Genomic DNA, 17,035 nt, shown 5'->3' on the forward strand with positions numbered 1-17,035 from the left:
TCTATCTGAGCATGTAAAAATAAACCCTCGACTAAATGAGGGTGTAGAGATGAATATAAACTACCCCCATGAAATTGGGTGGGGCGGGCGAAAATGTTGGCAAGAGGGACGTGTGTTGAGCACGAGGGCGGTGTGCAGTCGGGTAAAAAGGGCTCAAAGGGGTGGAAGGCTGCTTGGTAAAAACACTCTAGCAAGTTTTTATCTTAATTAAGAGAATCAATATCGTATGCGAATGAACGTTACTCTCACAATTATGACTGAATAACAGTGTTAGGAACACAGAAATAAAAAATCGTGCCCCTGCACGGACAATAATGAAAATAAGCCGAGTCGGCATATTTGGACAAGAAGGGAATATCCACAAATACCAAGATTAATCAGCTGATGTAGTGGAGAGGGCGACGGCTTGTGATGCCCTGGGGTACGTGCAGTCGTTGTAGGCGCGTCAGGAAACCTCGGCCGCGGCCACAGCGGCGGTGAGAAGTGAGGGATGGGCTGACATCGGAGGACTCGAAATGGAGGTTGAAAAACTGCTGACCCAGCAATTTGAGCGGCCGCGGGTGCGCGGGTGGGAGCCGGTACACTGCCGCCAGACGTATGATAGCCGCGTCGTCCTTGTTATAGTAAGAGATGGGCGGCGGTGGCAGATAAGACGACTTGGGTGTGTAACCTCTTGAGAAGACGCCTTGCAAGAAACGGTAGTGGGAACAGCTTGCAGTCACCGGGAGATGGCCGCGGGTACCCTTGCTGACTGTTTGCCGGAAGAGGTTTGGGCCGATGCCCCCGGCAGCGGCGGTGGTGCCGCCAGCTGTGGAGCGAGGGGCATGTGGGGTGTCCCAAGGTCAGCGGGGCGTGCCTCCTCGTTGCTGGTGTGAATACTTCTGCCGTATCGTGGAGTGGCTTGCAGGGTTCGTAGCAGTGCTGGCTTGAAGCGGGGGAGCGGCTTGTAGATTGTGGCCCTCGCTTTCGGCTGCGTAGGCCTGTGGGTGTGCTCGGGGCTTGTAGGCTTGACGCCAGTAGAGTTGCTTGAAGCTGGTGTGCTCGAGGCTTGTGGGCTGGACGCCTGTAGAGTTGCTTGTAGCTGGTGTGTTCGAGGCTTGTAGGCTGGACGCCTGTAGAGTTGCTTGTAGTTGGTGTGCTCGAGGCTTGTAGGCTGGACGCCTGTAGAGTTGCTGCTGGTGTGCTCGAGGCTTGGAGGCTGTAGAGCCTGTAGGCTTGTAGGCTGGACGCCTGTAGAGTTGCTTGTAGCCGGTGTGCTCGAGGCTTGTAGGCTGGACGCCTGTAGAGTTGCTGCTGGTGTGCTCGAGGCTTGGAGGCTGTAGAGCCTGTAGGCTTGTAGGCTGGACGCCTGTAGAGTTGCTTGTAGCCGGTGTGCTCGAGGCTTGGAGGCTGTAGAGCCTGTAGGCTTGTAGGCTGGACGCCTGATGAGGTGCTTGTTGCTGGCGCCTAGTGAGGTGCACGTAGCTGGCGCCTTGTGAGATGCTTGTAGCTGGCGCCTTGTGAGTTGCACGTAGCTGGCGCCTTGTGAGATGCCGCGGACGGCTGGTGCGTTGCCGCGGACGGCAGGTGCGTTGCCGCGGACGGCAGGTGCGCTGCCGCGGACGGCAGGTGCGTTGACTCCTTCTGCCCTTGTACGCCTGTCCCCGGAGTTTGTTGGTGAGTTCTCGTGGCTTGGAGGAGAACGGGGTAGCGAAGGCACAGGCGCGGGGTGACCGCTGTCAACCAAATGTAACGGGCTTGTCGGGGGGCGTTTAAAGGGTGTTGATTAAGACTTCAGCTTCCTTAAGGCGAATTATATTGGTAGCCTTTATGTACAAGAAGCGACGGAGCGAGAGCGACTGTCGTTGTGTGTCAGTCGGACTCTCGTGAAGGAGTGGCGAGTTACAGGTTGGAAAATAATTGTTACAATTGGTCACGTATGTCAAGGTGACCTCCACGCACCATCGGAGTGCGAAGTATACAAAACTGAGACGGTAAACACTGACGGACGACATTCCTATAAGGTGGCGTGATCTATCTGTCGTGGGTTTTTCCATTGACAATTGTATGCCTAATTCGTGGTGATATTAAATAATAATAATACATTGATATCCTACTATAACAACTTCACACAAGTTTGCTCTTACTCTCTCTCCCTACAAAATATCAAAGTTGTAAAGTAAAAAAAAAAATACCTTTCTCAAGTAGTGTACCTAAGAACAGTTGTTCTATGTTTATATTTTAATAGTACTGAAATGTTGAGTGCTTTTACTTGTACTGAGTTATTATTAAGAAATATTTGTACTTTTAACTGTTACAAAATGCAAGTTTCTTTACTCTTTACACTGTTGTGGCCTGGGTAAACATTTACACACTGAGGAAGGTAATGAACACAACGTATTTCCCAAAAGATTTTATATAATTTGATGCAACAAAAAATGATGGTGAGAGCAATGTTGTAAAGGTCACAAATGGAGGTACAAAAGATGTTTCCTGCTTTGAATGAACTGTCATTATTTTTTTTTATAGTGCAACACACTGGCTGCATCTACTGCCTGTAAGTACCTGTTCAGCCGTGTTGGCTAACCACTGGTCCTGAAAACAGTGCTGAGCAACCATAACTTTGAAAAGCCATTACTGATCAAGCTCAATACAAGTATTCATAATCACGTAGTGACACCAATGCTCCTTCTGCTGAGGTGCTTAGCCACTGAATGGCATCAATGTTTTATTGTTGTTTCATAACAAACATTCCCAGTGCATTGTTTGATGATCTTTATCAATAATTGTGATTACCTTTATATTTAGTGCTGGAATACTTTATGAGACTGCTTATTTGGACTTTCAAGTACTTCTTACAATGTGTACTTTTGCTTTCACTTGAGTGACCTTTTAACAATGCAACAATACTTGTACTCCGCCACCAGTATTGGATAATTTTTGCAGCTCTGCCAATAACAACTTTGGCAGCCATGTTTTTGCCATGGCTGACAGGGATAACTTTATCTACATTATCTACTTCACTCTTTTGTTTTATAATAACTATATCTACGACTATTACTACTACTTGAGCTGCTGCCATGCACCAACACAAACACTACAGAAGCACTCCACTTGACAAACATTAACAAGAATCAGATTTATCAAACTAATGAACTTACATTGCAAGATATTCAATTTATTGAATAGTTTTCATTCTACTCTTTGAAAATAAAATATTTTCTAAAAAGTTAATACATTTTTATGTGGTAAAACAATATAAACTTCTATAAACTATACCTACCTTTACTTGATACACTACCTTGCTTCTATTAATTAATACTTTAGGGAATGGCAAACTTTTTGTCAGAACAACTTGGTGATGATGATGATTACTAAGGAGAACAGTTCTTGGCGCCGCAACTGCGGGGTCATATGGCGCGGAGAACAACTTGGTGTTCTTCCTTAGACTGTCTACTAAACCTCACACCTAAGCAGCCCAACTTCCTAACGGAAGAGTCAGCCAGTACTTCACTCTTTCATTCCTGTCACTGGTAAACACTGGAACTGTTGTCCTTCATGTGTGTTTTCTCTTTTAGGAGGGGAGAATCATGATGCCTCCCTACCCAGAGCTGATCCTGCTTTCAGATTCTGAATTCTTTTTTCTAGAAGTGTGCAAAATTTTTGCCATTATTTTGCTTTGCCCTTGGCCTGCTTCCTTTACTCTAAAACAACAACTATTAATAACTCTAGATTAAAAAAAAAAATTGGGATACAATGACTTGGTGTTCCTGAGTCAGTTTGTCAAATGGAGGGTCTAGGTGTGCATTGCCTCTAAGCTTTGGGTGTTGTAGAACAGGATGTGTGCCTCCCGGGGGTGCCTGAAGCTTGTTACCTTGCCGAGCTTCTCGTCATCAAACTCATACCAGTTACCAAGCTTGTCCTGGCTCCTGTTGGCCCTGCAGCAGGCAGTGTAGTGGCCCTGCTGCATTGTGCCATGGTGGTTACACACTCCATAGAGGTCATACTGCTTCACCCTGGAGAAGATTGAGTTGGTTGTAAGAGAGCAGCTACTGGCAGTGCCGGCCCTTCCTATACACTCACAATGCTCAATGAGTAGGGCCTCTGATCACTGAGAAGGCCTTAGGCTGTGAATAATAATAATAATAATAATAATAATAATAATAATAATATATAATATATATATATATATATATATATATATATATATATATATATATATATATATATATATATATATATATATATATATATATATATATATATATATATATATATATATATATATATATATATATATATATATATATATATATATACACACACACACACACACACACACCCACATATATATATAGATATATATATATATATATATATATATATATATATATATATATATATATATATATATATATATATATATATATATATATATATATATATATATATATATATATATATATATATATATTTACGGTGATGGGCATCGTTAAATCAGAATCTTAACGTCGTTAACCATTATATCAACCTAAATGTTAACGTCAATACCATGAACTTCGTTAATCCATCAGGAATGTATCGAATGTTACCATTAAAGTTAATGTTAATAAAAAATGATATAAGAAACATAAGTCTTATATTTAATTATTTCCTGTAAACATTTATATTTCACAACATTCTTCACAAGCCTTCATCAAAGTTCAATTTTATCACTTGGTAATTATAGAGAGACTGAGCCTTTAGAACCCGAGAACTGCTGAGGTCTGAGGAACTGGCAGGGTCAAGCTCTACATTGTCCACAGTCATGTTCTTGAGAAGCCATGATTTGATAAATAACTTATAAAATCTGAGCCCACACACAGTTGAAAGCATGCACGTAAGACAGGGTAGCAGGCAACTGAGGCCGAAGCCGAGGATGACTTGCACTAGAATAGTGAAGGAAATTTAGCAACTTTACCGAGATCTATCATCTAGCACTGAATAGCAGCATAAAATTTGATCTATCCACTTTCTTATTTTGATGAGTGACCTGAAAAAAAATAAGGATAATTTAAATATTTTAGCAAGTTCAGAATAATATTGGAGAGATATTGACATTTTTATTGCGGTAATTTGAAGTATTTTGTTTGATCTAGCGGAATTTTTAGCGACTATTAGGTAGCACTTGACAACGCCCCTCACGCGCTCTCTACACTGTTACAAAGCGGGTTTTTGTTACCATTAGCTTGAACAAGTTTAATCAAGATTATTTATGAAGTAGTTGTACATTAACGAAGCATGAATGTATTGATCGTTAATGAATTTGATAATGACTTTCAATGTTAACGAAATCGTTATATTTTAGCAAAAATATTAACGATGTTAATTAACGACTACCGTGTTAACGATTTGGTGTCCGGTACTGTGTATATATATATATATATATATATATATATATATATATATATATATATATATATATATATATATATATATATATATATATATATATATATATATATATATATATATATATATATATATTTAGGGGAGGCGGTGGCTGAATCGACAGAGTAACACCACCGCGTTCAGGAGGACGCGAGTTCACTCCCCGCCCGGTGCCACCGAGCTGGGATTTGTCTGCCGCCGCCGAGTGGCTTAAACTACCCACATGCTGTCCAGAAGACCACCTATCAACCCGGACTCTAGATTCTAGGATTAAAGATGAGCTCCGGGAGGGCAGCATGAGCCAATGCAAGATGGCGCCACTATAAACACTCGCCTGCGCCAGAACGGGCTGGGCCATCAGGACCCACTGGAAGAAGCCTTAGGCCGACCATCAGGCCCCACTGGAAAACTACCGGCGCTATAGGTCATGACGTAAAAATAGATAGATATATATATATATATATATATATATATATATATATATATATATATATATATATATATATATATATATATATATATATATATATATATGGCCGGTCGAGATGATGCTTTTATTATTTCCCTGTGAACAAAAAGGCGGAGGGAGCCCCCATTAGAGATCCAACTTAGGGCATCAGTTGTTGATCACCCATCCTGCTGCGTCAATGCGGCATACAATTAAGAACGTAAACAACAACACATCCAATAAGCGAAGTAATGTAACTCAAGACGTCAAAAATAGGAGACATATTTCTGTCCTGTACAACCCTCCCTTTTTTTCAATCATAATGGGTGACCTCATGCTCAGGGAGTGCAGTGTTGTACACTCTAAAATCTTCGGTCGCACTTCACACCTTACATCAGTATCGATATTACAATATGTGTTCTGTTTCGTGGTGCAGACTTGGCAGTCATGTGGTCAACAATAAGTGAGATACAATAATAAAAAGCAGAGTATGTAATGTTTTATGTGAACAGGAGCTGCTATGTGTAGTCAATTCAGCTCTCCCCGCCCTCTCCTCTCGCCACCAACCTGTCATGAGTCATTATTCAGGGAGTGGCCTGTAGAAAGTTACCGCGGAAGTCCCCGCCATTTTGATTGAGAGAGCGGGAAGAAACACTTGAAGGCGGGAACGCGCGCTATTTCAAATCATTTCGTTAATAGGTACTGCCAACGCTGAACTATGTGTGGGATGCACGACACACTATGACCAATGGCATGTGTTAAGTTATTAATAAATAATAATTCCATAGCCGTTAGGGCGTTTTAGCGTAAGTGTTGCACAGAAAACGAGATGCCGTATGGCGAGAGCTGGCATCTTGACCGCGGAACCCGGCCTGAGCATTGTGGGACGGCCGCCATCTTCCAAGTCATCTCCTGCCCAGGCTTCGTCGGGAGCGGACGTCCCTCTCGCCGTCCTCCCACAACACGTTCTCCATCGTGGGGTTTTCCTGTCTGTAGTATCCACAATTCCAGAGTGATTGTATACTCAGGTCTAGGGAAGCCCGTGGGAGGAAGGAGGGCACGGCGCATTGCAGTGAGAGGAACGAAAAGAGGACAGAAGGACTCCAGGTACGGACCACGAGGAAGACCAGGTGTGGCTTGGCTTCTCCCCACCTGCAGCTAAGTAATCTAATTCCTAGGATGTTTTAGCATAGCTACTAGGTTGCTGTGTGCTTGGTGTTAATTAATTATTCTTAATTTCCAGCGAGTTTCTTTGTTGTTTTCAATAAACCTAAGAGCACGTTTATCTGGCTTTTGCTTACCCTATGAGAGATGTGATTGGTCAGATATTTAAATAATAAGGACTAGAGGGGCTGTAAGTCTGATAACTCAATTTTCAGTTATTTACTTTATATTTTTTTATTGCCGAGAATTTACGGGATTCCAGACTTGTCAAGAACCCCACACAACCCTTAGACAACAGGTTGTCCACATGCACCAAACTCTTTATATTTTCTATTTACTTGTTGATCATAATGGTCATGTACAGTGAGCAAATCGTGGTCGGGCCTGTGACGCCCAGCGACCAAGCCCTTAGAGTGGCCTGGAGCCGTGCCCTTGTCGCTCGACGGGAGCGCACCACAGCCAGGCATTAAGGCACCGGAGTGGCAAGATGCTGGAACAGGGGACCAGGGCTTGGCTCCCCTGCAAAGCGCGACCCTCCTCCTGGCGACTGTATCGTCTGCCCATGATGGCGTGGGGACGGTCCCGGGGCACAGGCACCCCCCTTGAAGGACCAGGGCGTGGCTACCCTCTCTTTAGTCCTGATGGCAGCATTGCTGTCACATGTCTCTAAGGTTGAATTCTTCGCTAAAACTTTCTCTAAAAACTCCACTCTGGACGATTCAGGGCATATTCCTCCCACCCATTCCTCATCTGACTCCATTATCCTTCTTATTAAAATTCTTTTGAGGGTTCTTTCCCATGCCCTCTCTGGCCTTAATCGTCAGAAGGCTTATGGGCCCGATGGAGTGCCTCCTATTGTCCTTAAAAACTGTGCTTCAGTGCTGACACCCTTCCTGGTCAAACTCTTCTGTCTCTGCCTTTCAACATCTACCTTTCCTTCCTGCTGGAGGTAGTACGCCAACATACAGCCTGTGCCTAAGTAGGGTGACCGTTCCAATCCCCCAAACTAACATCCTATAGTTCTGCTTTCTTGTTTTTCTAAAACTTTTGAATCGATCCTTGATCGGAAGATTCTAAAGGTGGAAATTCTTGGTTTAGGTAAAATAAAATTGCATTATTTGGGAAGAAAAGAGGTAATTCGTTGGCTTGTGACGCACACATTCTGACAGCTGCCAAGCGTAAAAAAACGGCTGCGTTTTAGGTGCCCGTTCGCCCTGCCACGCCTTCTCTCAGTACGATATGCCTTGCATTTCTTATATTTTGATCGTTTTTTTGGCTGTTTTTTTTTATAGTGTATTAGGTTCTGATATTGATGTACGATAACAGTGGCAGAGGCATCGTTTGCCTGGGTCAGAGGACACATGCTCACTTGCTTTGTTTTTGTAAAAACGTGACAATGCGGCCGCGTAGGAGTAAGAAAAGGAAGGCTTTGCTTGAGTTGAGGTGCCAAAATGCTCGGAAGAAGTGGAAAATAGAAGAAATTATATTTTCCATGCCTTCCGAGCTGATGACTACTCTGCATTATTCAACTTCCTTCAAAAGAAGACCCTCCCAACAGGAATTACAAGATTCCAGACTGGAGGCTACAGAACACTTAACCTCAGACCTTGCTAACATTTCTTTTTGGGGTAGGAGGAACTTGTTTTCCTTCAACGCCTCAAAAACTCAACTTCTCCACCTATTAACCTATTAACCTCCCTCCCTGATGCTGTCCATATACAAGGGCCTTGTCTGCCCTCGTATGGAGTATGCACCTCATGTGTAGGGGGGCTTCACTCACACAGCTCTCTTGGACAGAGTGGAGTCTAAGGCTCTTTGTCTCATCAACTCTCCTTTTACTGACAGTCTCATACCCTTTTTGGGGTAGGAGGAACTTGTTTTCCTTCAACGCCTCAAAAACTCAACTTCTCCACCTATTAACTTGACACAATCTTCGAAACACATATCCCCCATTCTTCGACTAACACTCAGCTCAGCTCAGGTAGCTGCACATCTCCTCTATCACTAAGTCAGCTTCCTCGAGGTTGGGCGTTCTGTATCATCTTCGCCAGTTCTGTTCCTCCCTCCCTGATGCTGTCCATATACAAGGGCCTTGTCTGCCCTCGTATGGAGTATGCACCTCATGTGTAGGGGGGCTTCACTCACACAGCTCTCTTGGACAGAGTGGAGTCTAAGGCTCTTTGTCTCATCAACTCTCCTTTTACTGACAGTCTCATACCCTTTTTTGAGGGTGAATTATGGCAAAGCAAGGATGGTGGTAACAGGCTAGAAAATGGAGCAAAATGTACCATTGGGAAGGTTTCCCTGTGGAGCGTGTGGCGGTGGAGTGGGAGCAAATTCTATTCTTTGCACGGAATGTGACAAATGATGTTTAGGAGTGAGAGACCACTAGAGGGATAGGTTTCTGGTGTCGAACGTGTATAAGAAGAGTCAGTGGAGTGGAACTGCCAGAAGAGGAAAAGACAAATTAGACATGTGGATGGTGGTGTAATAGAAGAAAAGAAACAGTTTTGCTATCTTGGCGATACGTTAGCCAGCGAGGGTGGAGTGGAGGGAGCAGGAAGAACACAGGCAGCAACAGCATGGAGGAAATTTGTTTGAAGTATATATCAGATCAGTAATGCCATAGGACTCTGAGACATGGACTCTAACGAAGGAGTTGCAGGATGTGATCGGAGAATGTTAAGGTATGTGGCTGAGGTCACAGGGAGGGATGAGGTGTAGAGTAAGGAGGTGGCAAAATGGGGATTGAAGGAGATGAGCACAATGCTGAGAATACGGTGATGAGGTGGTGTTACGGCTGGGCTTCACCCGCCGCCTTGTTTTATTCTTTTCCACAGACACGGGCGGTCACCACGTGGCTCGCCCATGTGACATCTTTGTTTGGGCCGGTATTTTCCGGATTCGGTGGCATTTTCCACCCACGCCGACATAGCATCAACTGGATATTTCCGGTTCTGGGGAGCGGCATAGTGACCACCCGGGGTCTGGCCTTGTCCTAGCCACTTTTTACTGTTTCCGTGTTTATCACGCTTTGCCTGTGTTACGTGCTGCCTCCCTCGTTCAAGTGTTTTTCAGTAGTGTTTTGTGCTTCTTTGTTATTTGTTTCATGTTTTTTAAGGTGTGTGTTCCTAAGGCAATCTTGGGTTTTTACTTTTCTTTTTGTAAGTAATGTAAATATTAACTTTTTGTAAATATATATCATCTTTAGTTCATTTTGGCGTTTTCCGTTACCATTTCCTTTGTTTTAGATTATTCTTTTTCTTTTTATTTGTTGTTCGGTTAGGCCGTTAGGGGAAAAGAACCTGGTGTTTTGAGGCCTAACCAACCCAGTTTTTTGTTTTGACTTTGTGTTTTTGCAACTTTTTCCCGAGACAACTGACCACACCAGTGTTACAACACTGGTGACGTAACAGTGGTTAGGACCATGAAAAGGAAGGAGATAATGCAGGCATTGGGGACACTGGGGAGAGCTGTTGAGGTGGAGGTGCCAGGTCGCAGCCCACCAGGTAGGCCAAGGAAGACATGGAGGTGTAGTGAGGCAGTACTGTAGGTAATATTTTTTTATGGATTTACAATCTCGTGGTTAGGTTGATCATACATCAATTCGAGAGGACTCTCAAATGGAAGTATGAAGTGTGTTGAAGAGGATTTGACAGAATTGGGCACTGGAGAGACTGAGGCAATGGACTAAATTGTTGGAAGAGTATCAAACCTCATAAGAAATCATGGGAAAACCTGACTTTAAACAGATGATGATGATCATGATGAAAAGAGAACGGACAAAGGTTGAAAATTTTCTCACAAGTTAGTAAAAGCTAGATTCAGGCGTCTTTTACACATAGTACTCTTAAAAATAAAAATGCTTGTGTATTGAAAGAATGGCTACATAAGTGAGTTGTAGGGACATGAGTGATTTAAGCTGAACAGACCTGAAGCTTACTTTTTCCCTTAATAAAGTGAAATGTTCTTGTGCGTCCAAACTGATACAGATCACTTTGCCTAAATATCAATAACATTATTCATCGGGTGGTCAAAATACAATTCAGAAATCCGGTACCTGAAAAATATCTAAAGAAAGAGCTAAGATATCAAAATGTTAGAATCGGTGCAGAGGAGGATGACTAAGATGATTCAGGGGTTGAGAAACTTGGCATACGAGGAAAGACTCAAACAGTTAAACTTGCATTCTCTAGAAAGGCGAAGGGTGCGTGGAGACATGATCGAGGTTTATAAATGGATGAAGGGCTTTAATAAGGGAGTCATTCATAAGGTTTTGTTGGAAAGAGAACCGGGTAGGACACGAAGTAATGGGTTTAAACTGGATAAATTCAGATTCAACAGGGACATAGGCAAAAATTGGTTTACTAACAGGGTGGTGGATGAGTGGAATAGGCTTAGCAGTCATGTGGTGAGTGCCAATACAATTGTCACATTCAAAAATAGACTAGATAAATTCATGGACAGCGATATTAGGTGGGGTTAGATACACGGGAGCTTAGGGTCAAAGGAGCTGCCTTGTACAGGCCTACCGGCCTCTTGTAGACTCCTGCGTTCTTATGTTCTTATGTTCTAACTGTGCCGAGGGGAATGGAGGGGTAAAACATGGAAAAAGGAGGGAAGCATTATGGCTTTAAAAATACACAGAGATTCAGGATGTTACAATGAAGATTAAGAGAGAAGTGGACTCGAGCAAGTCACATCATAGGTAGAACTAACAACAGATAAACAACCGCAATAATAGAGTGGCAACCCAACAACTGTAGAAGACATAGAAAACAGAGAAACAGGTAAATATAAAAAAAATCGGAACCTTTACCTGAGCAGAGTAAAAAAACATCATACAGAAAAATCAGGAAGAAATGTGAAATGAGAATCTTCATTGGAGCAGACAAAAGTACATTGAAAGAGTAGAAACAAAAACAAAACAAAAAAGGGAAGATGCTATTAAAGCCTTTGCTGGAGCAGAATGGACTACACAAACATCAGACACAAATAATCACATGGAAACATGACAATGCAATTTTTCCAGGAGCAGCATGCAGTATATTGACATCAGACAGAGAACCAGGAGAAAAGGAGAAACCAGAACTTTTGCCAGAACAAGATGGAATACACTTAACATCAAAATGTGGTGGAAAGATGAAGTTAGAGCCTTTGCCAGAGCAAGAAGGCAACTGTGTAACAATGATTGCAACTAACATACTAAAAACTGGCGGCCATATGCTCCACCCTGATTATGAGGCAGATCAATTTTCAACCTACCAGAACTAAGCAATGAATGGGCAGGAGGAAAGATTCCATCCCGTGTCCAGGCAATGGTGGTAACCCTCCACCCCCCTCTCACTGCTTCCCTCTGCTCCACCATCTTGTTTCAACTTTGATGGGCCACACTTCAGTAACTATTTGGTCTAGAATGCTCTGGTTTGAAGTATAAGGAGTGCAAGTTCAACCTCTAAACTTGCTGGACATTAAACATTTTACTTCATCAGGAGTTAAATAGACCGCCATGATTTGTAATCTAGGAGAAATCTCAGTCAAAACATTGCATACCAGAAGGGTTAACATCCGACAGACAGCCAGGTGAAGAAATTGAATCAGAGCCTTTGCCATGGGATGATGGGTCACACTAACATAAGACTGAAAAACAAGAGGAGGGATGAAATAAGAACCTTTGCCAGAGCAGGAAGGATCACACTATCAAAATAACAGGTAGAGGAATGAACTATAATACTACCGGGCCAGGGTGCGGTCAGGGCGGGGCAATACTTGTGGCCAGGCCTGCCAAGCCTCCCACACCCGTAATGTGTAAATTTGTGATATATGTAAAAGGCAACAAGAATAAGATAAAACACACACTAAAACAAGTTTAACGCAAATATTATGACATATCAAAGAAAAGTGAACTAGGTATGAGTAATACGGCAATAAAGAAACGTGGCATATATATTTTACAGTGGTGCTAAGAAAATGTTATTACTTTAAATGACTTTCACCGCAGTTCTAAGGTAGGTAAGAAATGTAACAATAATATTTATAAGATAGTTTGATAAAATATAAGTAGAAAATTTGATATTTTCTTGATAAAAATAAATGTTAAACCTCTCACGAGCGGCAACACTCCGACCGACCCAAGCTAACATGAGTCACATGTGGAGCAATGGGTGAAGTGCTTCCACGAGCCCCTTAGCTCATGTTACGTCTTGACACAGACACGATGGTAGCTCAGCCAACTCGCTCCTCGCATCTACATAGTCAAGCCAGAGAAACTGCCTTCAACGTAAGCCAGTATTTTGTGAAGAAGCAGTATGAAGGAATTTTCGATGAAGTTTCAAAAACAAATTCTCGCATATCTGCAGCAACAAAATTTAGCGAAGTCATCTTGTGCCGTGTGTAAAACAATAATAAATTACTTAAAGTAAAATTATATATAATAAATGAACAAAAAATTAAGAAATAACAGCAAAAATTTAAATCATTCAACCATAAAAGAAGCATAGTTTCCAAAGAGAGAAGGGGAGGGGGGGGGGGGCGGGTTTCGCGGGTTTGGGAGACCTGGCAACGCTGAAAACAGCCATAGCTCCGCCTAGACCGCACCCTGGCTCTCATTTAGAGGTGGCAGTGCTATAAGAACTCAAATATAATACAGTACTACAAGGAGGGCCCACCTGTCCTTGGTGACCTTCAAATGGTCGTGCAAACTCAGCCCACTCATGGGGTAGATTACACTCTGCTTCCTGGGGTTACGTCTGTCCGTGTACCTGAGGAAGATAGAGAAAAAACGGGTTCTTAAAAATAACTATTACAATAAAGCAATTATAACAAATACTACAAGCAATCATAATAATAATAATATAATATGAACAAGAACAATAGGCTATAGCAAATCCTCGGTACAACGGATTAATTGGGGAAAATTTTAATCCGTTGATGCGAAAGTCCGTTATTAACGGCAGAAAAAAGAAGAAAAAAAACGTATAATAACGACGAACCTAATAAACGTTAAAATATAGTTTTTATTGTTTATGTTCCCTGCACGTTGTCTGCATAACCGCACAGCACACTTGGCGACGGACTGTGAGGCACAGACTGGCAGTTCTTAGCTAGTAAAACGTAAGCCTGTGGGGGAATATTTCCGGGTATGATAAAATTATCTCCTGAAGACATGTTTCTAAATCCAAGTCCACAATTAAAAGAGTAATATCTGATCAACAGAATCATTTAAACGTAAATTTGTTAATTAAGCGAATATTTCCATTTGAATTCTATATAATCATTAAGACATATTTGTAGTATACAAATAGGTGTAGGCGGTGGCTGAACTGGTAGCGTACTGGGCCCACATTCACCGCGTGATGGACGACGCGGGTTCGAATCCCCACGCTATCACCTCGGATTTTTCAGTCACCGCCGAGTGGCTTAAAACTACCCACATGCTGTCCTGAAGACCACCCATCAACCCGGACTCTAGAGGAAGCCGTCCAAGCGAATCAAGAACGAGTTCCGGGGGGCAGCATGAGCCAATGCAAGATGGCGCCACTATAAACACTCGCCTGCGCCAGAACGGGCTGGGCCGACCATCAGGCCCCATCTGGAAGAAACCTTGGGCCGACCATCAGGCCCCACCGGGAAGATGCCTGCCGGCGCAATAGGCAGCGACGTAAAAAAAAAAAAAAAAAAAATACAGGGCCTGAGCTCAAGCTTGGACAGACCTGTCTCCCAATCTATATTTGTGCAGCTTTTCCTTCATTTTATGGACACTGCCCACTTCAACTATATCTTGGCTAAGTCCATTCCATGTATCCGTACTCCTGTATGGAAAACTGTTGGCTACTTTCTTGTCTTTCAAACAAGTCCCCTTTCTCAGTTTCTTACTCTGTTCTCTTGTAGCGGGCGAGTCCCCGCTGAAATAGTTACTCGTGAGAATTGAGTGCTGCAGCACAGACTCGTGTTTTTTTAATTCTTGTCTCCTGTGCCGTCAAAGTCTGCTTTCCTGTCGATGTTCTGTTCTCCTTGTTAGTATCGTGGCGTCCTAATTGTTTATTTATTGTTACTCGTTTATCTTCTACTGTCTGTCCTCGTTCTGCTATACACTCCTTCTGCACATTGTTTACTACACACACCAACATTTATATGTCACTTAAACTAAACAACATTCATACACACGCATACACACTCAACCACCTCTTTTATGTGTTTTGTCTGTCTCAATGACCTGTGTATGTTTTTTTTCATGAATAAAGTAATCCTGACGGATACTGCCTTTCTCTATCCATGAACCGATTAGCACTCGGAACACTCACTACCGCCAACAATCGGTGACCCTGCAGTGTTGCTATGGTTCAAGGTGGCTTCTAAACCGGTGCCGTTTATAAGGACACTCTCTCCAAGAGCGGTGGACCTGTGTCTGAAATGATCCATTCGTCTACCCTCTCCTGGGGCAATAAGTCTCACCACCGCTTGGGGCTCGTGAGATTGAGCCTCAGGTCGGGAGAAGCATTACGCCGTGGGCGTAGTTGCCACCTTCAGGGTTCTCCCCCGCCCTTCCCCAGGCACCCTCTGTGCCCTCTCTCCAAGCGCCTTCTGCGCCTCTTCCAGGCGCCTTCTGCGCCTCCTCCAGGCACCCTCTCCAGGCGCCTTCCGCGCCTCCTCCAGGCGCCTTCTGCGCCCTTCAGGCACCTTCTGTGCCCCCTGGTGCTCTTCCCAGCGCTCACCCACTCACCCACCCCCACCCCTCCTCCTCTCTTCCCTCCTGCTGGTACGCCGACTGAGACACGCACACCGTGTGACACTACACAGACTCAGTGAACACTCAAACACAGTGCGACACATTACTGAGACACGCAGTGCCACACAAGACACAGTGTACACGCAAACACACGCACACCGTGACAATACACAAACTCAGTGAACACTCAAACAGTGCGACACATTACTGAGACACGCAGTGCCACACAAGACACAGTGTACACGCGAACATTCCACACCAGACCAAGTGTACACGCAAACACACGCCACACAAGACACAGTGAGACACTCACACTGTGACACCCCACTGGGATTACTGGCTGCCCCCTGGATTTATAACCGCCCTCTTGGACTATCCTACACCTGTGGATCCTTGTGTACAGTGCAGTGTCTCTATCAACAGTTCAGTGCAGCAAATCCTCACCAACAGTTAGTGTCACAGTGTTACCTTCTAAGCGTGCAGTGTTGTGTCACAGTGCCTTCTTGAACACTGGTTCGCTCCCTGAGCCACTGAGGCCCCTAGCACGCACCAACGCCGACAGTACACGCAGTTCGTTCTACTCTCACGGACTGCCGAGGCCCCTGACACATGCTAGCGCCCCTCACTCCTCACGACCTGCTGTGGCCCCTGGCACGCTGCCAGCGCCATTTACACGCAGTCGTTCGACGCTCTCACCGACTGCTGTGGCCCCTGGCCAGTTACGCCAGCGCCTTTGCCAGCCTTCTCCACGCCGTTCGACTCCACCATGCCTGGCAACGGCGACCCTTCCACCGCAACGGCGGTGTCCTTCAGAGCCCCGCCCTTCTGCTCACGGGACCCGGCTATGTGGATCGCAATTCTGGAGTGCGGATTCAAGGCATCCAAAATCACTAACAGCCTAACTCAATTCACTCACGCTGTTAGCCTCCTGCCCGCCGATGTCCTCCCACAGTAACACAGACTCCAACCACGCATATGAAGACCTGAAAACCGCCGTACTCCAACGCCTTCAGTCTCCTGTCGCCACCCGCCTCCGAGAACTTCTCTCCAAGGAAGAATTGGGTAACGAGAAACCGACAGACCTACGCCGCATGAAGCAGCTGCTCGGCGACAAGTACCAGTCTTTCGACCCCGACTTGTTCAAACAGCTGTTTTACCAACGTCTGCCTCCTGCTATCCAGAACAGCCTCTTCAGCGTTAAGGACGATCTCAAGCCCGACGCCATCGCCAAGTTAGCAGACGACTTCATGGCGACTCTACCTGGACCTCTAGCTTTTTCAGTGTCT

At 44.1% G+C, this 17,035-nt stretch overlaps 1 protein-coding gene across 4 annotated transcripts in view; it reads right to left on the reverse strand.

Moving 5' to 3' along the window:
• Nucleotides 1-1,733: 1,733 nt before the first annotated feature.
• The window catches only part of LOC126984331 (ubiquitin carboxyl-terminal hydrolase 8-like), a 109,854-nt gene continuing 94,552 nt past the window's right edge, over nt 1,734-17,035 (reverse strand). For 2 of the 4 annotated variants that reach the window (XM_050837954.1, XM_050837946.1), the window contains 2 exons: nt 13,690-13,782; nt 1,734-3,995 (listed from right to left, as the gene is read on the reverse strand). In XM_050837954.1, coding sequence (XP_050693911.1) covers nt 3,776-3,995; nt 13,690-13,782 — 313 coding nt within the window. In that variant the 3' untranslated portion in view covers nt 1,734-3,775. Of the gene's footprint in view, nt 3,996-12,574; nt 12,662-13,689; nt 13,783-17,035 lie in introns of all 4 variants that reach the window. The other 2 variants (XR_007736591.1, XM_050837960.1) reach the window with 2 other exon arrangements.

The sequence above is a fragment of the Eriocheir sinensis genome, chromosome 5 (genome assembly GCF_024679095.1).
Source record: "Eriocheir sinensis breed Jianghai 21 chromosome 5, ASM2467909v1, whole genome shotgun sequence".
In the NCBI taxonomy this organism is placed as follows: Eukaryota; Metazoa; Arthropoda; class Malacostraca; order Decapoda; family Varunidae; genus Eriocheir; species Eriocheir sinensis.